Source organism: Myotis myotis, unplaced genomic scaffold, assembly GCF_014108235.1.
Source record: "Myotis myotis isolate mMyoMyo1 unplaced genomic scaffold, mMyoMyo1.p scaffold_m19_p_16, whole genome shotgun sequence".
NCBI classification, from domain to species: Eukaryota; Metazoa; Chordata; class Mammalia; order Chiroptera; family Vespertilionidae; genus Myotis; species Myotis myotis.
In genome coordinates this window covers 53,026,101-53,049,297 of record NW_023416320.1, presented here as the reverse complement: position 1 = coordinate 53,049,297, position 23,197 = coordinate 53,026,101, and the positions used below count along the sequence as shown (strand labels likewise).

General features: G+C 50.8%; 1 protein-coding gene and 1 long non-coding RNA gene across 3 annotated transcripts; one reads left to right on the top strand and one right to left on the bottom strand.

Moving 5' to 3' along the window:
• Positions 1-342: 342 nt before the first annotated feature.
• LOC118670478 lies at positions 343-5,872 on the bottom strand. 2 transcript variants are annotated; one of them, XR_004972347.1, is made up of 3 exons: positions 3,585-5,872; positions 2,227-2,539; positions 343-1,395 (listed from the first exon to the last, which is right to left on the bottom strand). It is a non-coding gene; the product is annotated as an uncharacterized LOC118670478 (long non-coding RNA). The 2 variants fall into 2 exon arrangements; XR_004972348.1 differs by having other exon boundaries at positions 2,227-2,375.
• Positions 5,873-6,471: 599 nt separating this feature from the next.
• TMEM64 (transmembrane protein 64) lies at positions 6,472-20,374 on the top strand. The gene is made up of 4 exons (XM_036337545.1): positions 6,472-6,490; positions 6,623-7,116; positions 12,628-12,783; positions 18,405-20,374. Exons 1-4 carry the CDS (start codon positions 6,472-6,474, stop codon positions 18,546-18,548), a joined length of 813 nt encoding a protein of 270 aa, XP_036193438.1. The 3' UTR covers positions 18,549-20,374.
• Positions 20,375-23,197: the final 2,823 nt, after the last annotated feature.

Sequence of the window (23,197 nt, the reverse complement as noted above, 5' to 3'; positions counted from 1 at the left end):
AGAGAGGAGTGTTAGTTCATAAGGTAATAAAAACACAAAAACAGGAGTCCAGGTTCATAATAATTTTAATTTCTATTCACATCTATTAAATTTGAAAAAGAGTTAGGTCAAGATTTTTTGGTGTGTGCAGACCAAGGAAAAATATATAACCACTAGAGCAGGGGTGGGCAAACTTTTTGACTCGAGGGCCACAATGGGTTCTTAAACTGGACCGGAGGGCCGGAACAAAAGCATGGATGGAGTGTTTGTGTGAACTAATATAAATTCAAAGTAAACATCATTACATAAAAGGGTACGGTCTTTTTTTTTTTTTTAGTTTTATTCATTTCAAACGGGCTGGATCCGGCCCGCGGGCCATAGTTTGCCCACGGCTGCACTAGAGGCACAGTGCATGAAATTCATGCACTTGGGGGGGATCCCTTAGCCTGGCCTGCGCCCTGGCACAGTCTGGGAGACCTGGGAGGATGTCTGACTGATCACTTAATGGGCCTAAGCCATCAGTCAGACATCCTTAGCATTGCCACCGAGGTGGGAGAGGGTCGCACCACTGCCGCTGTGCTCACCAGCTGTGAGTCCGGCTTCAGGCTGAGCAGTGCTGCACACTGACCATCAGGGGGCAGCTTCTGCATTGAGTGTCTGCCCCAGCGGAGAGGGCCCAGCAGTGGCGGAGTGCAGACCTGGGTGCCTCGGGGCGCTGACGGGTGTTTGACTGCGTGATATTGTTGTGGGCGCCCCTGGCGGGGGTGACAGGGAAGAGATCGGGAGTCGGAGGTGCGGGCTGCAGCTAACCTCAAGGCTGGGTCTTCTCCCTGTCTGGTCAGCTTACCTGACCCTTCAGGGGTGCGGGGGCTGGGGTAGGGTGTCCCCCTGTCCCTCTGGAGGTGCAGGGGCTGGGGTAGGGTGTCAGTCTGTCCCCTTGGGGGTGCAGGGGCTGGGGTAGGGTGTCCGTCTGTCCCTCCAGTGGTGCGGGGGCTGGGGTAGGGTGTCCGTCTGTCCCTCTGGGGGTGCAGGGGTTGAGGTAGGGTGCCCGTCTGTCCCCCTGGGGGTGCGGGGGCTGGGTAGGGTGTCCGTCTGTCTCCCTGGGGGTACAGGGGCTGGGGTAGAGTGTCCGTCTGTCCCCCCAGCGGTGTGGGGGCTGGGGTAGGTGTCCGTCTGTTCCCCTGAGGTGCAGGGGCTGAGGTAGGGTGTCTGTCTGTTCCCCTGTGGGTTTGGGGACTGGGGTAGGGTGTCTGGCTGTCCCCCTGGGGGTACGGGGACTGAGGTAGGGTGTCTGTGCAGGGGGATTGGAAGAGCTCCCCGTGGCTGCTTCCTCTTCCTTCTTTGCAGTCCAAGCTCCTGTCAGGCGCTCTCCTCAGATCCCGGGAACTTGGCTCCTGCCTCCCACCTTCTGCTGGTCTGTCAATATGCAAATTGGTCGTTACTGGGACACCATAAAGGACAATTAGCATATTACCTCTTTATATGTACAGATAGTATTTCTTTTTAAATACTAAAGTAGTTTTGTTATAAACAGCAGAATTCCTGTAATTATTGATATTTAAATAATTCAAGCCATATTCCCCTTTATTTTGCTAATTTTTATAGGAATGTTATTCCAAAGAACACAAAGGAATGAGCAAAAATCACATTAAGAGTGTTCATATGATTTCCTGGTATTTTTAGTAAAATAGATATTTCTAAAATATACATAAAATGTTTACCTCTTCAAGTCCTTTTCTCCTACACATTAAAATGTTATTCCATTTTAATTGATCATTAGTGGTAATGTTTCCTAAGAATACAGCTTTCAGATTTTTTTCTTCCTGGCATATTTCTCAGATCATCAATTATTAACAAACATTTAACTAAATCAGTTGAATTTTATTTAAAGAAATTTTTTCATAAAGTGAGTTGCCTTAGGAATACAAGGAACCTTTTTTAATAACATTTTTCATCATATTGCCCAGATAGAATTACCACAATGGGACAAATTACATACCTGATTTTCTGAGATGGTCAAATGTATTTGTCCCAACTCAGTGGGTGAATTTCTCATTGCCAAGTAGCCTATAATGCTGCAGTTTTTTAAATTTTAGTTCTTTATAAATGAGTCATGTGGTCTGTGTACATGGAGCCCTTCCCAGGAGACTACGACATCCTGAAGGCGGGCTGTGCCTAGTTTTCCCCATGGCACCCACCGAGGCACAGGCACCGGGGGTCTTAGGGGGGAGGGAAGGAGAGGTTTACCTGAGCACTCTGTGCTCTTGTCAGCATTTCATACAAGACAAGAAACGATCCTTATTCTTCATGTTCAGCTTCTTTATCTTCATTATCCGATTTTGTTAGGCAGGTGCATTAGTTTCAGCTGCCATAGCCAATTGCCAAAAACTGGGTGGCTTAAAAAATACAGAGGTTTCTTCTCAGACAGTTTTGGAGGCCAGAAGTCTGAACTCAGGTACAGGCTGGGTCATGCTCCCCGGGACTCCTGCCCAATCTCACAGTTCTCAAACTGTGGGTCGCCACCCCTTTGGGGGTCGAATGACCCTTTCAAAGGGGTCGCCTAAGACCATCAGAAAACACATATATAATTACATATTGTTTTTGTGATTAATCACTATGCTTTAATTATGTTCAACTTGTAACAATGAAAATACATCCTGCATATCAGATATTTACATGACGATTCATAACAGTAGCAAAATTACAGTTATGAAGTAGCAACGAATATAATTTTATGGTTGGGGGTCACCACAACATGAGGAACTATATTAAAGGGTCGTGGCATTAGGAAGGTTGAGAACCACTGTCTTAGAGGAATAAATGATTTTTCTAATGTTTGGAAGTCACTGTTAAACACTGTTATTTTCTTCTATTGAAAACTCTATTATAAAACATATCCGTCTGAGTGACTGATCCTCTGATTCCCATAAGTATTTGCCTTCCCTGCCTGTCCCCTATCCCCTACTCCTTTCCTCCTCCACATGGCAACAGAATAACCACGTGGCCAGGTGGGCGACCGCATGGCTGACATGTGTCTGCCCTCCAGGCTCAAACCTTCCCTCTCGTGGGCTGTTGGGAGGGTGGGACAGGCAGCTTCTGACCCATCCCAAGCCCTTCTCCATCAGCCCGATCAGGAAGGAAGTCGGACCTTCATCCTCCCACTCCTGTGTCTCCCTCAGCTGGTCAGGACTTAGGTGGTGAGGAGAAGGAGTTACTTAGTAACCGCCTTAGCGACCAAGTGTATTAGGAAGCTTTAATTTCCCACATGATTTATGAGCATAAAACAGTGAATCGGAAAAGCTCCTGAAAGGCCACAGCCAAAGATATGATCAGTGTGTAGTTAAAGGAAAGGTAACACTCTGTCCCAGGGGGAGAGGGACTTATTTTCAGTTTGGACCCAAACTGCAAGTTACTCTTCTGGTCAAAAGGAGCAAAATACAATTAGCGACCTGACCCACCCCCTGCCCTCCCTGCCCCCCAGGGGCAGGACACACACCTGAGCTTTGTCACTTCTGAAAAGCTACCCAGGCCTCCACGGCCTGTCAACTCCTCAAGCACTTTAATTCCTCCTGGAAGGAGCAGGATATAAGTGAGTGTCTACTCACCTTCCAGCATCCAGCTCAAGGGTCGCCTTTGCTGCAGAACCGCGGGCGTCCCCGACTCCCAGACCTCGGCATCCCTTCCTCTGTGCCGTCGCGCGTGTAACACGCGTGCTGCACAGTTTGCCTCTCACATGGGAAGACGGCCCTCGGGGCAGAGTCTCCCCTCCAGTGTCCACTAAAATGCCGGCCGCAGCCGTGCCTGTGAGCGTGGAGGGAGGACCGTGCCTGTGAGCGTGGAGGGAGGACCGTCTCCCCGGCGGCTGAGCAGACACGCCCTCCTCCTGTGTTCGCTTTTCACTCCTTTCTTTTAACTGGAGCCGGAGCCTCCTCTTCTCCTGTTCGGTGAGATCATGGGTTTGAGAGCGGGAGCACGACGCTGTGAGGGGTGCCCGGCTGGGTCCCAGGCCCCAGTCAGCGGAGGGCGCCTTCTGCCTGACACGTACCCAAAGAACGAGTCTTGACAAAAACCCAAATTTTAACAATGTTCTCTAATCACATATTTTCTTTCCGCCTTAATTTATGAGAAGAGTTGAAAAACCATAAGTACTTGGTACTATTGAACATATGATTTTGTATATGGTGCTTCAAAAAGAAGGAATTTTTTCTGTAGAAATAACATCAGTCCCTCATTGCAGGGGAATATTTGACTTTTCCTTTTTCTTACTTCATAAACAAACACATGAGGGCACATTCAATCCTGGTTTTCTCCCTGAGGCCCCAGACGGCGGTAACGTGGTGGGTAGTGAGCAGCTCTCCATTCACAGTACCTGTGCGGTCACAGCGACACAACTGCCAGGCGTGGCGGGTCATCCGCTACCACTTTTCTAACTGAACCCCGAGGTTCTATTTTCTGTGAAATTGAAACTGGAAACACAAATCTTTGGACAATTCTGACCTGGAAGTCCCGTCTGTAGGTCAGCCTCTAACTTTCCATAACCAGCTAAGCAAACAGCTGACACAGGGGTGCCCCTGTCCTCTGGTCCTTCCCGTCAAGACCCACTTCTTCTGGTCAGAGATGCAAGGCAGAGAGGAAGCCGTGCAGGGAAGGGGCGGGACGGCGGGCAGCAAGCAGTGTGGCAGACCAGGCTGGGCAGGTGAGCGTTTCCCGCCACAGCTGACACTGGAAGGAGCTGCGGAGAGTGGTCATGTTCGCAATTAGCAGGGGACTGAGAAGGACTGCAGGGCCAAGTGTCCAGTGCCACAGCCAGGAGCGCGCTGGAGCTCCTGGACTCACCCCTCCCTGGTCCCCGCCATCCTCCTCTTGGCACCCGTGCACATGCCTTGTAGGGAGCTCATGTTCGCACTTCACAAGGGACTGGAACTTCCTCTGGTGAAGTAGAACTTTCACAATTCTGTGAAAAATAAATTGTCCTGGTACAAGGCTGAGAGGGTCCCATTAGGGTTCGTGTTGCCGGCCCAGAGCTCCCAGTCCAGGGGAGCAGCTGGAGTTTGTGTGGGAATGGCCATTGGGTCAGGGGGAGCTCCTGGCATAAGAGGGAGCCAACCATAGGCTGGTGGGGAGCCCAGACGGGGCTTAGAGCAAAAGGCTCTTGTAACTGGACTGTCCTCCTGCTAAATGTGGGTTAGACTTACCAGTCGGCGGGCGAGAGAGCAGCCCACAAGGGAAAGAACAGAGACAAGATGGGGAGGGCATAGAATCGCTTGTTTTTGAGGTGCCCGGGTTCCTCACAACTGCTCACACGTCCACACAGCCTCACCTTGTAACGAGGGGGCTTCGGCCTCTCCTTCTTGCATGTAAAATAGCCTGTCATTCACATCCCTCGGAAGTGACAGAGATCTGCTCTGGCGACAAATAAAACGCTCCGACCTCAGCTGTTTAAAACAGCCCAGATTTCCTTCCCTTTAAATGCCCATCGCGAGGCATCACCCCCTCCAAGGTGCAGATGCGAGGGCACGGGGGCATTCTCGATGCCGCGGCAGAGAGCCTCCCGGGAGGTCCTGTGTAGCAACCTGAACAAGAACAGGGCACACGCGCACGCCCACCCAGGCTTTCCCTGCTGCGCGCTCCCGTCCGGTGTCAAAGGCAATGATCGCGCGTGGAGTTGCGCGGACTCTCCAGTCTCAGGGGCACGACTAAGTCTGCGTCTGCCCACCACCGCCCCAGCACTACCCCCGGAATTAGAAACCCCGGTGTTAATTGAATTTTAATTGAATTTACTGGGGTGACATTACAATTATGTAGGTTCAGGTGAACAATTCTATACACAGCGTCTGTTTGTTGTACTGTGTCCTCCCCCCCAAGTCAGCTCTCCTTCCGTCACCGTTTACCCCTTCACCCTCCACCCCCTTCCCTCGGCGACGGCCGCCCCGCTGTCCGAGTCCGAGCGCTGCAGCTGCTGCAGCCCCGCCTCCCCCACCTCCCCCCTCAGCCCCCAGCGGGGCATGTCTGACTCCTCGGCCGCTTCCCACGTCCAGTCTGGCGCCACCTGTAGACGCTCGTCTCTCGACTCCGCCCGGGCGGCCTCCGTCTCCCGTGGTCTCCCGCCCGGAGACCCCCATCGGCGGGGACCCTCATCACCCGCACCCAGTGTTCCCGCCGGCACCTCACCGCCCGTCCCCAGAGCGTCTGTCCCGCGCCGGCTGCAGGGAGGGGACAGGGGACGGGGGACCCGGGACGGGGCCCGGCGGCTGGGACCCGAGACCCAGCCGACCCCGCCCCCGGCCCGTGCGTCACGAGGGGCGGGCCGTACGTCCAGGGGGCGGAGCCAGAGGGCGGTTCGCGCAGACCGCGCCCCGCGCCGTGGCCCCGCCCCGGCCGGAAAGGGGCGGCCGCACCGCTGAGGGCCCGAGTTTCTGACTCTTGGTGGGACCCGCCGCCCGCCGCCCGCCGCCCGCCTCTGCGAGGCCTCCTGCCCCGAGCGGACGCGCCATGGAGGGCCGCCTGCCGGGCGCCGCGGCAGAGGGGCTGCCCGGCTGAGCTGGGGCGACACCGAGCTGCCGGGCCCTGCGGCGGGCGGGCGGGCGGGCACGGGGACCCCGGTCTGGGCGCCCGGCCCCGCGGCCTCGGAGCTGCCGCTGAGCGCGCGGCCCGGGGACGACCCGGGGGCGGCTGGCCGCGGTGGGGCGCGCGCGCTGCGGCCGGGGCCTGGCGCTGGGCTGCGCGCTGGCGGCGCTGGGCCTGGCCTCGCTGGCGCTGGCCCGCCGCGCGCTGCGGCACCTGCTGCGCTGGGCCGAGGGCCTGCCGCCGCCGCTGGGCCCGCTGCTCTTCGCGCTGGGCTTCGTGGCCGTGTCCTTCCCCTGCGCCTGGGGCTACCTGGCGCTCAGCGTGGCCGCCGGCTACCTGTACGGCTTCGCGCCGGGCCTGGCGCTCGTGGCCGCGGGCGCGCTGCTCGGCACCGGCCTGGCGCACGGGGTCTGCCGGCGGCTGCTGGCGGCGCGCGTGGCGGCCCGGGTGCGAGGCAGCGAGCGGCTCAGCGCCGTCGTCCGCGTGGTGCAGGGCGCCGGCGGCCTCAAGGTGGTGGCGCTGGCCCGACTGACGCCCATCCCGTTCGGGCTGCAGAACGCAGTGTTCTCGGTGAGTGTCGGTCCCCGCGGGGAGGGCGCCCGTGTGGTCAGTGCCCGGGAGGTGACAGCTACAGGGGCCAGGACTCCCTGGGCGCTCACGGTCAAGCCGATCGGTCAGGCCCCAGCGGGAGGTCTGGCGGAGCGGAATGCCCCCTTTTCGCATGTTTTGGTCAAAACCGAACTTGCCGCTCTCAGTGCAGATGGAGGGAAATGTCCATTTGCCACCTTACTTCTCTGGGAGCCAGGACCGCACGCAGCCTTCTCTGTCGCCTGCATCCTGACTCCAGGGTTCCATGACCCGCGAGCAGGGGGCCGTGGCGGCAGACCCACACTTTTAAGTTTCCTCACTGAATAGGCCTCCGGCGCCCGTACTTGCCTTAATGCAGTGTGAAGAGGGAGGACCTCCTGCCATCTTTCTTAGAAGGAACGTCACTCTGAAATCCCAGGTCCCCGTGCCCAGCGCGCACGCCCTTCTCGCGCCTCCAGAGCTGCCCTGTGCACTGCTGTCCGCTGGAAGCCGGTGGCGGGAGGCGAGCGTGCTGGCCCCTCTTCACGCTCCTGCTGAGTCGGGAACATGGACACATTTCCAGCCACCTGCCCCTGCTTCACCTTTGTGAGCGGAAGTGGTGGAACCAGTTCACAAGGCCCCCAATTAGGTGACTCGCAGAGTTTGCAGACTGTGGCGGCAGAGAGACAGCGTTCAAAGCCACAAGAGGGCCTGCATGTTATAGTTTCTGAACAAACACATTGTTTTGTTTAGAAAAGTCATTTTTAGTCTCTATAAACTTGTGTATTAAGGCTAATTCTAAATAGCTTAACTTGGTGACAAAATTAATTTTTTCTTTTGAAATCCTTTTGCAAATCTTGTGTTTTCTCTAACAGCAGCATCAGTGGCTGTAGACGAGTTTGGCGGAGGCCTGGTGTTGACCGTAGATGGTAGGGTCTCGGCCTCTACAGTATGAAGTGTGAACGTGAAGGCTCCTGCACTCGGGCCACAGAGAGTGAAGGCTGGGACTCAGGAGCCGGGGTTCCATCGCTAGCTTGCCTAGTTCCCGCTGTCCTGGTGAACTTTGCACCTTTTCCGTCCCTTGCGGTGCCTGCTATTCCGCTCTTTCTGTCTCTGGGTCAGATGCTCATTTGTAACACGGGGAACGCAGCGGTGCCTGTTCCGTAGGATTGCTGCGAGGACCCATCGGTGAACGGCCTCAGAGCTGGCTCAGCCAGCCTGCCCGCGGGCCTGTGACCCGCCCTGCTGCTGCTCAAGGCCACAGGTAGTAAATGAGTGACAGAGTCAAACTTTGCACTGTAGTCTGCTGATAGGATCGCCACCAGGGCTCTGCTGCTTCATGGTGTCTTTAGTCCCTAGTGTAGTTCTGTGCCTGCAATAAGGAGTAGGGGTCTGTTCATTTAAAAGGTATTTTTTAAATGTCTAACATATTAAACATGTGAGTAAGAAGTTGTACTTTGTACAGGGCTGTGTGGCCTCCCGCTGCTGCTCTCCTGTCCAGGCATATTTCTCGTTTTCTTCTTCCCTTCCTGTATTTTACTTATTATTTATTAAATATGTTTTTTATTGATTGATTTTAGAGAGGAGTTATGTGTAGTTATTCTTCTGAGCTGTACTTTCTGTTGTAATGTGTGTAACACCTGCAGCATAGCTGTGATAAAATGTGGTTTGCTTATTATTTACTATTTCCTTCTCTCCATCCCATGCATTTCAAGATGAGAACATTGATACCTAGAGTTTTTTTTAATTTAATAACTATTTATAGTGCTCTTACTAAGTGAAGGCCCCATTCTTCCACCCGGCACCTTATTTAATGCTCACATCAACCCTGACCCCCAACAGTGAAAGCCTGGGCAGCGGAGTGGGAAGTGACCCGCCCAGCACACGCCGGTGCATGGAGAGGCGTGGGCTCACCAGTCTGCTGGGCCGAGAAGAGCTGCGTTTCCCAGGGACCTGGCTCCTGGGCTTGCAGCTCACAGGTCTTTCTCTAACCTGTTGTGTCATAGTAACATGCACACGCATGTCTTATTACCCTTCCTCGATTAAAAAAGCCTTTAAAAGCAGGCACCTTTTTAAAATTTATTTTAACAGGTTTTGTTCTGTCTACAAAATAAGTTCATTGTAAAAACTTTGAAAAGTAAAAATTATCTTTACTTGAAGAAGAAAACAATCATTAACATTTCAGTGTGTTTTTCTAGTCACTGCATGTGGTAATGCACTGCTTTTCTTCTGTAACATTTTGAGTGAATGTTACAGACGGTTTTCGTGACCTTTTCCTGAACGTAATGGGCACTTGTTAAGGAAACTACAAAGTGACTCACAGTGACCAGCGGGCCGCTATGGTTTCCCATCTTTATATCTTTATCTCTGCTTAGGGTGCGGCCTCATGTGTAGAAGGCATTTGATAAATTTTTGTTGAATGAGTAAAAATTATAAACCTATACTTTGCCATACTCTATAAAGAAGATCTTTTTAACTATTCAGAGAAACTTCATTACATTTAGACTCTGGAATGATTCTTCGCATTCTGATATTTTGTAACTTAAATATTTATTTTAGAGATAACTTCCAAAACACAATGTTTTATTACTAGCTGCAATGTAAGATCATTTTGTCATATTTACTTATGTACTTGACAAGTTTATTCTAAAGAAAGTTCTCCTTTCCAGTGATTGCTCCAAACTAACAGGAACCTTCCTCAAATTTGGCCCCATTCACGTCATTCCTTAACTAGACCCCCAGTGTCCCCCCAGGGCCCCTACCTGTGTCACCTAGTGTCCTGTCATGCTTCCCAGGGTCCCCAGCGTGTGCCTGGACACAACCCCTGCTTTCCCACCAGTGTCCTGGTCATTCTCTTCCTAGAGACGCCCACCTGCCTCCTCTCACCTGCCCCTTCCCACCTCCCACCTGCCCCTTCCCACCTGCCTCCTCCCACCTGTCCCTTCCCACTTCCCACCTGCCTCCTCCCACCTGCCCCTTCCTGCCTCCCACCTGTCCCTTCCCACCTCCCACCTGTCCCTTCCCACCTCCCAACTGCCTCCTCCAACCTGCCCCTTCCCACCTGCCCCCTCTCACCTGCCTGCCAGCCCAGATGCAGCTTGCAGAGTTTTCCCTGTGCCTCCTCCTCGGGCCGCCCTTGCCCTGTCGCTGCAGCTGGTTGGTCCCACTCACTCTAATGCTCTGCACTGGTGTTGCATCTGCTTGGCCTCTGGGGCTGGCTGTGCTGTTCTGGTTCCTGGCAGGCAGCTGTGTCTACCTTGCTGTCTGTGGGCGCCACCAAGACCTTGGGGTGCGGATGTGAGTCTGTCCTTATGGGAGTTGTGAGTGACCTTCCAAACCAGCAGAGTGGCCTCTAGTGGATCATCTGTGAACAGGTGGACGCGGCTTAACCCAAAGCAGGAGCGGGCGAAGGGGAGCTCTCGGTTACACTGTTGGTACCAGGTCTACTAGGTCTCACTGTCACACCGAGGTGGGTACATGGGACAGTTATTCTCAGAATTAATGGCAGTAGCAGCAACATGAAGTGCTTAGAAATAAGTGAATAACATGCATGATGTACATAAATAAAACTACTAAACTTTAGGAAGGTGTAAAAATTCTGAGAAATTACAGAAACATTTTGGATAAGTGCTAAATATTCTGGAGGTTTCAGCTCTATCCAGTTTAATTTATAATATACCTTAATCATATATATAATTGACTACTTTTTTTGAATGACATAGTAGTCCTCAAATTTATCTGTAAGACTAGTTATGGCAATTTTTCAAAGGAGAGAAATGAAAGGTTTACAATACAAGATTTAGGATATCAGTGGGCCAATTAGAGCCCCAAATGGCTCCTTTTACATACAGTTACTTCATTTCTAATAAAGTCAGCATCACAAGTCACTGCAGAAGTTAATTCCACAAGTAATGCTAGGAAGATTGGCTATGGGGGAAGGGCAGGAATAGGATATTCCCTCTCCTTTATATTCTTACATTTAAGCCAAATAAATTTTAGAAGGAATAAGTGGTAAATGCTACAAAGGAAAAGACAATTACAAAAAAAATACGGGTAAAAACTAACATGGGGATCTGAAGAGACTTTCTAAAGCTGAAAGCAATGGAGAAATCAGAGGAAAAGATAGGTAATACTGGATCACACACAGATGTAGAAACAATTATATGTCAAAACATAAGGGATACTATAGAGGAAAATATTTGCCACATATAATAGTTAAAAGGTTGCCCTTACTACATAAACAGCTCTAATGAATACATAAGAAAAATACGTAGTGTTCCAATTAACAAATGGGCAAATGTGAACAAATAAAGCCATACTTTAATACTAATATCAATTGTATTAAATAGTGCTGATGAGACATCATTTTACCCCTGTCAAACTCAGGATTGAAACGTTATTGAGGTTGCTGTGATAGAAAGGACACGAATGCATTGCTTACTGACAGGCATACAGTCACTGGACTTTTTTTGGGAAAAGTTTTTATAATTCGATCCAATGGGTCCACTCCTAGTGATTTATCCTAGAAAAATGGAAATACATTTATTGTGTAACAGATCATTCCAAAACTGAGCAGCTTAATAAGCATTGCCTCACAGGTTCTGTGGTTGGGGGTCCCTGTGTAGGATGCTGGCGTGGGGTGCAGCTCTCTCCACACCTGCAGTCAACTCCAAGCCTGGCTGTAGAGAATTTGCCTCCAGGCAGGCCTCCCCAGGGAACTACTTGCCTGCTGGAGGGAGAGCTGGAAGTCTGTTGGCCAGAAGAAGTGCCAGGAGCAGCCGTGCCCGGCACAGGTCGCACAGGGCACGAGTACTGAGAGGTTTGGCGGCGTAGTTTAGACTCTGCCTCCTATACTGGTTAGTGTGCAAACAACTGTCCCTTACAGCTGGGTTTTTATCTGTAGTGGCAGAAAAAGAAGCACATGATCACATGTCCACAGTGAGACACACAAAGTGATGCATGCAGCCGCAGCACACAGCGGTAGCATGACTGCCTTCGCTGCGTGTCAGTTGTGAGCTGGGCATTTGCTAGATATTGTTCACACCTTTCTGATCCTAACAATAGCCATACAGGGAGGTGGTTTTACCCTCATTTCCCAGAGGAAGAGGCTGATGGATGCTCAGAGAGGTAGCTGGCGGCGCGCTCACCCCGGAAGCCGCTGGGTCTGTGGCTCCAGAGCCAGGACAGTGCTGCTCATGTGCTCGTGAAGGGGTGACAGGAGGAGGCTTGACAGAGCAACCGTGTGCACATTTCTTGTTCATGGAAGAAGAGAGAGTCACACATGTTACCTTTCAGTGGTAGAAAAATAGAATGTTAAAACATTTTAAACTTCATTTTATTCTAAATCTCCATTCTGCATGTATTCCTTTTATAATCATTTTTACTCAGATCCTTGGAAAGTATTTCAGCTCTCCCTGCTTCCAGGGGGAATCCACTCGCCAGACTTGTGCACAGTTCTGTGTGAGGTGAAGGCGTTCCTGATGAGTCACCCTTCCCTTTCCCTTGGTCTTGCAGATGACCGAGCTCCCCTTACCCAGCTACCTGCTGGCGTCCTCGGCGGGGCTGCTGCCCACCCAGCTCCTGAACTCATACCTGGGCACCACTCTGCGGACCATGGAAGATGTTATTGCGGAGCAGACTGTTAGTGGATATGTTGTTTTTTGTTTACAGGTGAGTTTAAGGCCAAGCGTTGTCTTTTTTCCCCTCTTGTAAAATATTGCTGATTAAAACTAACAGATTTTATTGAAAATAATTTAAGATTTTTGCTTTTTGTGTATTTTCTTGTTCTTTCAATCATACGTAATATTTTGACAACATTTACATTTTAATTGTGTGGCTATAAGGAAGTGTATAGAACTGAATTGAAGATGATCTTAAAAAGGAATGACAAAAACCGGGTTCTTTCTTTGGTGATTATTTTCACAGTCAGCACTAAAACAAATACTCTATTCTGAGTTAATGTGAAGTGTTAATACTGTTTCTGAAAGTCATTTTAGTGAGATTTGGTGGGGTTGGCTTTATCTTAGTTACTTTATCTTCAAATTATTGAACTCTTCTATTTCTTAGAATATTGTATTGGTTATATATATCTTTTCTGGTATAATTTGATGTAGAGCAAACATTTTTTAGAAAGTATTGCTTTCTAAAAAGTAAAGATTTCTGCTACAAATCTAAATAAGATTTGTATAATGGATTATTATCATGCAAATTGTAATATAGTTTGGGGAACATGTAATACCATATACTAGATGTACCAGGTAATAATGCGGATTTTTTTCAATAGATGGAGTTACACATATGTTGATATATATGTGATTTGATATGTATGCTAGTTTGTTGTATTGACAGCAAGCTTCAAAACTTCATATGTCAAATTCGCTGAAGGTGTTAACATCATAGATATTTTTACGCTTAAAAATGTCGAATTTCATGCCAAAAAAAGAGCATTTGCGGGAAGTTTTAATTCATTACTTTCTTTTGAAGAAAAAGTTATCGTATACTTTGGGAAGCTTATGGTGAACATGCTCCATCTCAAGATACTTGTGAACGCTGGCTTAAATGCTTTAAAAGTGATGATTTTGATGTGAAAGACAAAGAACGTCCAGGTCAACCGAAAAAGTTTGAAGACCAGCAATTACAAGCATTATTGGATGAAGATGCGTGTCAGACTCTAAAACAACTTACAGAAAGATCAAACGTTGCTCAGCAAACAATTTCTGATCGTTTACAAGCAATGGGAACGATCTTAAAGGAAGGAAAATGGGTGCCACATCAACTGAACGAAAGACAGATGGAAAACCAAAAAGTCATCAGTAAAATGTTGCTTCAATGGCACGAAAGAAAGTCTTTTGTGCATCGAATTGGGACTGGCAATGAAAAAGTGGATTTATTTTGAGAACCCCAAACGCACAAAATCATGGGTTGATCCAGGTCAACCATCAACATCAACTGCAAGGCCAAAGCCCTTTGGAAGAAGACAATGCTCTGCATTTGGTGGGATCAGGAAGGTGGGGAGTATTATGAGCTTCTAAAACCAGGTGAAACCGTTAATGCTGATTGCTACCAACAACAAATAATCAACTTGAATCACATTTTGATCGTGAAACGACCAGAATGTCCCAAAAGACATGGCAGAGTAATTTTGCTTCATGATAACGCACCATCACACACTTCAACACCAGTTAAAGACACGTTAAAAGATCTTGCCTGAGAAGTATGAACCCACCCGCCCTATTCACCAGACCTTGCTCCTTCAGATGACCGCTTGTTCCGATCTGTGGCACATGCACTTTCTGAGCAGCACTTCAAAACGTATAAAGAAGTGGAAAATTGGGTCTCTGAATGGTTTGTCACAAAACAAGAAAAGTTCTATTGGGACGGTATCCACAAATTACCTGAAAGATGGGGGAAATGTGTAGCTAGCGATGGACATTACTTTGAATAGAGCATCTTTGATGTTTCTCTTAAAATTATCATGTTTTCTTTGATTACAAAATCCGCCATTATTAACCGATACACCTAATAAGAGGTTGATAAAAGAGAAAAGTTCTGTATGTAGGCTCATTTATTTAGTGCATTTAAATTGCATACAGGAAGAGTTAATTTATTTATTTAGTTATGATACATTTTATTCCTGAGAGTTACCAAAATAGAAAATCATCATAAACTTTGATGATCTAGTAAGATGATGGACAGCTAGCCTTTATTGAGTGCTTTACTTGCCATATAGTTGAACTCATTTAATTCCCACCAAAACCCTAGGAAGTTTGTATTTTTATTATTTCAAGCCCACCTTGGACATATCCTTCGCAGCGCTTGCCTCAGTGACGGCACATGGCTGGCGTGAAACTAATCATGGCAGAAATATTTACACCACGGGAATGGCAGGTGCTCCAAATCAAGATTCCCACCTCCGGTCCGAGCACTAGTGTGTCAGCACACCAGCAGCTGGCATCTGTCTGCGGTGGCAGCTGCAGGCAGACGTGGAGCTGTGGGCATTAGGGGCTGGCCACGCTCATGACCAGGGACAGTGGTCGGCTGACAGGTAGTGCTAGCGAGATGGTGACCCACTTGTTTTGATTCATGCTATTATTGACATGTGGTGTCAGGTCACAGATGTTCTGTCAGTGGCACTGTTCCCAGGTTCTGAGGTGCCATGTACTGTAGGGACAGCGCGCCTGTGCACACGACAGTGAGCAGTCGGCCTGTGAGCCCACAGGAGGCGTGTCAGCAGAAGGACTCGGCAAGAAAACTTGGCAATGATTTTGCTGTTCAGGGGGTCCAGTATTTTTATTTTATCCTTTGCCTTCAGAGCTGTATATATTTTTTAGGTAACCTGAATCTAGGTTTAGAGTTATTATAGTTGGTTTATTTTTATGACTGCAAGTCACATTAAGCTTTCTGTGCCTTCTGTCTTGGAGTCATTTGTTTAGACTCATCCTGAGGCCCTGTAAGATTCTGGTGTACTCTGCATTCTCAATATTTTTTCAGTATAAATTTAAGCACATTTTGCTTCTCCAGTTTCCTGAAAACGAGTAATCCATTTGAAACCTCTTTTCCTCTACGTTATGTGTGAGTAGTTAGAACTCCTCATCCACACGTCTTCCCCAAGACTCTCAGGGTGCTGCGTGCAGTCCTACGCCAGGACGGGACAGCGCGGAGCGGTCAGTGGGGCGTCTGAACGTGCAGGATCTTCTTTTCCCACCATGTCTCACCCCCACGGGAGCTGTGAACTTACCTCAGGATACAAATGGGGGGAAGCAAATCTTTCTCAACTCGGCATTTCTGAAAAACCACCACCACAGCAAAAAGGGAAGGGGCCTCGCTCGGAGCTGTCGGTGTTACCTACAGCTGAGCCTGTTCCTGGAAGGACTGGCTCAGCCTGCAGATGTGGGATGTGAGAGGGGAGCAGCCGTCATCGGAAGGGCCCGCCCGCGGAGGAGAGGGGTGGCTCCGGCTAGGCCACGTGGGGCCGGGAGCTTCCTCGGCTGCTAGAAATGGCGCCGATCCGCCCCAGTTCTGGAGCTGCCGCAGGGTCCGCGTGGCCGCAGAACTGAGCAGTGGCAGGTGGTGCTCGGAGCAGGCCAGCTAGTCCGTGTCCTGAAACAGGCTAGGACCCACGGCCTCATCCAGTCTCATGTGTCTCCCTGTGTTGGTGTAGCCACAGCCAGAGCCCCCTGGGGAGCCCGAGTCTCATCTTCACACCTGCTCCTCCGGGGGTCGTGGGCCAGGCAGACGGGCGCTGGTGTCAGTGCGGTGTCAACGGCTCCTCGGCGCCTGACCCCCTCCCTCCTCCCGTCGGCCACCGCTCTTCCTCCCCCTTCTCCATCGCTCTTCCCAACTCACAGGAGCATCAGGTCCTCAAACGGAAACCCATTTTCATCTGAGAGGGTGCTGGCCTCCGGGCTTGCTGGTGCCTCCCTGGTGATGGTGAGTGGCCTCTGGGCAAGAGTCCTTCCCCTGGTGCTTGGGCTTCTGTTTGATGGGAAACCTTTTAAAACACGTGTGTGTCCTCACACGTCACGGGCTGAGCGGAGCGTGGAGTCAGTACAAACCACAGGTCCTGGGTCCGCAAGGACATCTGAGGAGAAGCCCACAGGGACGGAGCCAGAGGTTTGCCTCTGGACCTGAGCCTCTGTCCTGTGGCTTGTCACAGGCTCCCCGAAGCCACACATCACCTCGTCTCCATCGCGTGCAGACGGGGCACTGCCTCCCTGAGCACCTCGATTTCCTCACGGCTTTTCCGCTGGCCTGGCCCAGTCCCTGCAATGTTTTCCTCCCAGCCCCTAAGTCAGCATTTCTCAAGGCTGCAGCTGAGTTTCCTCGTCTCCCTCAGAAAACTGTTCTTATGGGTACATCCGTTGCTGGGAGCGGGGGGCTGCTGTACGGGTGATGGTGTGAGGACCCTGGTCTATTGTTTGGGGGGGGGGCTGCTGCACGGGTAATGGTCTGAGGACCCTGGTCCATTGTTGGGGGGCTGCTGTACAGGTGTTGGTGTGAGGACCCTGGTCCATTGTTGGGGGGCTGCTGTACACGTGTTGGTGTGAGGACTAGTCACGTTGGGTTCAGCCTCCGTTCCACATCTCAGACTGTTCGCTGCCCCTCCAGTCTCATGGGACTGGGCACCTTGTCCCCACTCAGCCTCTCCCTTTCGCTCTAATGGTGTTTCCATCTCTGCATGTGTCACTTTGCACTGCTCAGTATCAAAGTTGGGGTTTTCAATCAGTGTCTTGTCTTTTTAAGAACTAAGATGTTAGAGAACAAACATAGACTCAAAAGCCCACCTTTAAAATCTGACTTGCTTAGAATTGCACTGAGTGATGGTCCTCACTTCATGGGGCCCCTGACTGAGTTCCAAGCCCCGCCCCCTCCCCTCCAGTGCCCGCTGCCCCCACCCTCCCACCCCCTCACGCCTGGAGTTGGGACATGCCCATGAGCTTCTAACATGACGGAGAGGCCTCACGTGCAGGGCTAAGCTCAGGGTCACCTCGGGCTCGGCAGCCTCTGGACACGTGTGGGCCATCACACAGCAGCCGCTCCGCCTCACTTCTCTGAGAGCTGCTCTGAGAACCATGGACAGATGGCCTTGGAGTACATGCACGCAGAAGAGGCGGCTGCGAGACGTTCTGTGGACAAGCACAGGAGCCACGCGCCCTGGTGGCGGGGCCTGGAGACCGGCCTGGGCTGGCTGTTTGTGACGCCTCCTCTAGACTCCCTCTGACCAGCATTTCCACCATCATCATGGTTTCCTTTGGTTTTGTTCCTAAGGACACATGTTTTCGCATTCATGTCCTGTGTTAATCTTTGAAGCTTATTGGCATTTCATTTCTCACGTGGTTGTTCATGGTTCCGAGTGTGGCCGCACCAGGTATTTCGTTTGCAAGTGGTGGTGCTTCTCAGAGCCCAGGCGCCTGTGGGCAGGGCCAGGTGTGCAGAGACCGGCCAGTCAGGCATGTTACGAGTTCAGCCCGCGTTCCCTCTGCTGCGCACATTTCAATCCTTGGGGAAGCTTTTTAGTTAAAGGGACGGGCTTGACATGATGTCGCGTGTGGGCTGGTGGGGCGCTTTCCTGCGTGTGCTTCCCAGGCGAGTCCTGGTCACCTGTAGCTGTCGGCCCCACCCCAGCAGACGGCCCAGGGGAGAGTAGATGATAGGCGTGTGAATGGCCGAAAGTCCTCCCTGCGCGTGTTTGAGAAGCGTCCTGTTGGAAACATTCCTAAGCCAAGTCTCCATGGGCGTTCTCTCCCCTTCCTTCCAGGGAGAGATGCTCACTGGCTCTGTTTGATTCGCAGGTTATCATCAGCATCGGCCTCATGTTCTATGTGGTCCATCGAGCGCAAGTGGAGCTGAAGGCGGCTCTTGTCACCTGTGAAGTGGAACTGGAAGCCCCGCTGGTGAGCAGCGGGCAGCCGGACAGCGGCATCGATGTCGTGTGACCCCCTACGCGGGAACCCCTGAGTGCATGCTTGTCGGCAGCCTGGTGCTGTCCGGGTGTCGTCCCCCCGGGCAGAGCCGGCCCGATGTTCTGTGGCACAAACAGGACTGGTTTTAACGGCTCTGCTTTTCTGAGGCGAGAACTTCTGTCTGCGGGCAAGTGGCTGGGTTTGGGCTGCACGGCGACCCGGTCACCCCGCAGAGGCCTTCGGTCTGCACTTCTGTGGTGTCTTCTCTCTGGGGACTTGTGAGCAGAGCATGACCCAAGGTGTGCTGGCCAGTCCTATTACTGGGAGCCGCCTGCCTCCGTCCTGCTCACAAAATGCGTGCCCTTTGCCCGGCCGCTTTCCAGAAGGGTGAGCAGAGTGGTTTGGTTTGGTGGCTTCTCTGTTTATTCCCGGTTAGAAGCAGATGCTGGCTTTGGGCTGACCGTGGTCCGCCAGCAGGCATCGTGGCATGTGTGCCGGTCAGGCCCAGGGTCCGCGTCGAGGCTGAAGTGCTCTCACCACCCTTCTGCCCCAGGCAGTGACGCCGGAGCCTCAAGGCCGACAGGTCAGCGCAGACCTGGGGCCGCTGTGCGCTCCCTGCTCCTCCTCAGAGGCCGTCGCACGCCGTTTACCCAGCCATTTCACTGAACACTTTCTTTTTATTGTCATCGTTAGGTTTTGAAATAAAAATGTTTTCCCTTTAAAATGGTGGGCTTGCTGTCATTGAAGGTGTCACTCAGGTGGCCTTATTGGATCCAAACACCCTTTTTTAAAAACAAGCTTTAAAATCATGTTTGTGATTCCACTGAAGTTCTTATGTCCTTGTCCCCATTGTCTGCAGCTTTAAACTGTAAATACGATGTGAGCCTCGGGCCCACCATGTGTCAGTGGCCGGCTGTGGAGCAGGCTCGCTGTTTGCTTCCCAGTTGCTTTTCTCTGATCAGACTCAGGACCCTGAACTGTGAGCGGTGCTGGGAGCCCTCGTGGGGCGCACAGGGACTCCCCTGGGCTCAGAGGGCATGTGCACTCACGCACCACCTGACATCTGTGAATTTAAAGATTGTGAATTTAAAGATTCGGTGGGTTTTTTTGTTTGTTTTTTACAACTAAGATTATAGATGGGATCCAGGTTTTCTGGTTCATATCTCAGTTTGGCAAGAAGATCCCAACCTAGAGACTCCCACTTGCCTGGCCATTGGTGGAGCCTTTGCCTGGTTCGCTCCCGGGGGAAGCGCCTTCAGAAGCAGCGTCATCCTGTCCTGTGCTGAGCGTGCTCAGTGGGTAAGTTCTCTGTGCAAGGGCAAGCGCAGTGTTCTTCCTTCCAGCACATCGCGCTCTCGCCTGCCAGGAACGGGGCTCGGCCAGCGTCTGCCCGGGGCCTCGGCGCAGGCAGCAGGCCTGCAGCACGTGGGCAGCCTACACATTGTCTTTATCGATAGAAAAACGCATAGATTGGAATATTCTTATTCTTTTTTGAATCCTAATTACTTGTTTAGTTCCTTGTTTTGTTTATTTTTTAATGATTTTACAATGAGCAATACATTTGGTCCATGTCTAACTTGACTTTTCTTGTGCTCTTCGTTGGTTAGTTTGTTGAAGGAATCATTCATCTAAGGTTATTACTCTCAAACTTGTGTGCACTTTATGTATTTGAAGTGCATTTATTTACTTAGCATTTCATAACTTGAATAATTTCCCCAAACATAAACCTTTTGGTAGTTCATAACCTGCTCTTCCAACTGTTGCCTGGCACTTCAAATAAACATGTCAAGGTGAACGAGAAGTGATTGTTCTGTATGCTGCCAATCATTTTATATAATAAATCACCCATTTTTACTTAAGATCGTGTGGATGTGCTGTTTCTAAGACACTAGTGTGAAGCCACCCTTCCTTTCTCTCCAGCCCCGAGTGGACAGCGCCACGCGTGGTGCCCTGGGCGGGGCCACTCTGTCCCCTCGGGCAGCACCACGCTGCCACAGGATTTCTCGTGGTGATCACATCCTGCCTCCAGTCCTTGCGAATCCTGTGTCATAAAGAACTGATATGCAAATGGTCATCACGCCATCACACCGTAAGGGCTCAGACACTCAACACTGGGGAGAGAGGAATGGGGTCCATCCAGGCACAAATGAACTCGCGAGAGAGGAATGGAGACCAGGCAGGCTGCGGCCCGGGAGAGGGTTAAGCCACCCACCCCATGGTCCTGGGCGCCTGTGGCTGCAGCCCAGGCAAAGCCTCCCGCCCACGGTCCCCTGCAGCTGCAGCCAGCCCAGGCGAAGCTGGCCCGGGTCTTGGGTGCCTGCAACTGGCTGGTGTAGGGAATCCAGGTGCGGGGTGAGGTAGAGGCAGTTAGGGGCGATCAGGCCAGTGGGGGAGCAGTTAGGGGCGATCAGGCCAGTAGGGGAGCAGTTAGGGGTGATCAGGCCAGTAGGGGAGCAGTTAGGGGTGATCAGGCAGGCAGAGGTGGTTAGGGATGATCAGGCAGGCAGGCTAGCAGTTAAGGGTGATCAGGCAGGTGAGCAGTTAGGAGCCAGTGGTCCCAGATTGTGAGAGGCAGTCAGACATGCCCTGAGGGGTCCCGGATTAGAAAGGGAGCAGGCCTGGATGAGGGGGACCCCCCCCCCCCATGTGCATGAATTTCGTGCACCTGGCCTCTAGTATATTTATAAAATAAAATGTTTTAGACTTCTCACCTGTTTAAGTGCAGTTAAAAGTTGCTTTATGAATATTTTTAAAAGCATACAATATACCTAGTTTCTAATTCTGATGACCAATAAGTTCTAATTTTAATTCTCTGGGCCTTCTCATTAGTTTTCCACATATTCTGGTTTATTATCACTCATTTTGTTTTGGTTTTTGAAAATAACAGAGCTGGTTTCTGTCATTGGATGTGGTTTGAGTTTGTGTTCAGAGGTGACGGGGTTCTCAGAGCTGTCACCCCCTGTCCTGCCTGTGTGACCGCCTGTACCTCTCTCTACAATGACCATCCCCTGAGGGTCCATGTGGCCTTGGGTCACTCGCTCCATCAGAGATGCCACTGCATCACTGTTGCTGCTTTAGTTAGACATAGTTGATTTCTGTAAACTATTTAGGACATACTTTTTTTCCATAAATACATTTTTATTGATTTCAGAGAGGGAGAGGGAGAGAGAAACATCAATGATGAGAGAGAATCATTGATCGCTGCCTCCTGTATGCCCCCTACTGGGGATCGAGCCTGCAACCTGGGCATGTGCCCTGACCAAAATTGAACCTGGGACCCTTTAGTCTGCAGGCCAGTGCTCTATCACTGAGCCAAACCAGCGAGGTCAGGACATACTCTTTTTGAAGGTTATTTCTAAGCTGGAAGTCTCTCCCTGGAGGAATCACTTGCCCACAGACATTTAAATCAAGTTCCAGTCATTTTACACTTTAACCTTAAACTGCTGACATGCCCCACAGCTGAGATGTAACTTGGTACTTCTGAATTGCAAATAGTTTGAATTGTTGCAAACAGATTTCTAAGGTAGCTAAGATTAAAAGCAGATAATTCTAGCCCAGCTAGAATAGCTCAATGCTCAATGGTTGAGCATCGACCTATGAACCAGGAGGTCAAGGTTCAATTCCCGGTCAGGGCACATGCCCGGGTGCAGGCTTGATCCCCAGTGGGGGGCGTGCAGGAGGCAGCTGATCAATGATTCTCTCTCATCTATGTTTCTATCTCTCCCCCCTCTCCCTTCCTCTCTGAAATCAATAAAATACATTTTAAAAAATAAAACATAATTCTAGAGGTGAATCAATAAAAGCTCTGGCTAACTAGAATCGCAGGCTACATGTATCCCTGAGAAGGTCAAAGTTTCCCTTCGCGCCTCCCTGCCCTCTCTGAGGTCGTGGTGAGAGACAGCCAGGGGAGGACGGGAAGATGCTTCTGGAAACAAGCATGTGGACAGCAACCCTGGAGGCCGGTCCCAGCAGAGGTTTGGCCATCGCTCCTGCTCGCCGGTCCGTTTGTCCAGTGCAGCCCCAGTGGTCGGCGGGGCCTCCCCAAGAGCCCAGTGGTGCCTGAGGCCATGGAGTGTGAGCCCTCGGCATGGCCCGCCTCCCACACACACGACGAAGCTGCGTTTATTAATCGGCACAGAGATCAGCAACAATGATGTCATAAAATGGTTATAACAATGTGCCGTGGAGAAGCCACGTGAATGGCTTTGGGGCCACTAAGTGAAGGAGGGAGAGTGAGCTGTGGCCCCACGCCCGTCCGTCTGGTCGCTGTCAGCTCATGGGGACTTACTTCACTTGCATGATACCCCCCAGGCCCCTCCAGGCCAGTGGTTCTCAACCTCGGCTGCACATTAGAATCCCCTGGGATCTTTAAAATCCTGATTTTTGGGCCTCATCCTCTAGAAATTCTGTTTCTTTGTTACTAATGTTGTGGCCCCACCCCATGACAAAGACACAGAATTTCCGGAGGATGAGGCGCAGAAATCAGGATTTTAAAAAGATTCCCAGGGGATTCTAATGTGCAGCCAAGATTGAGAACCACTGCTCTAGGCTTCCTCACAGGGTAAGAGATTCTTCTTTTTTACAGCTGCACAGTGTTCCATGGTATAGCTGTACCACAGCTTTTTCATCCACTCATCTACTGATGGGCACTTGGGCTGTTTCTACATCTTAGCTACTGTAAA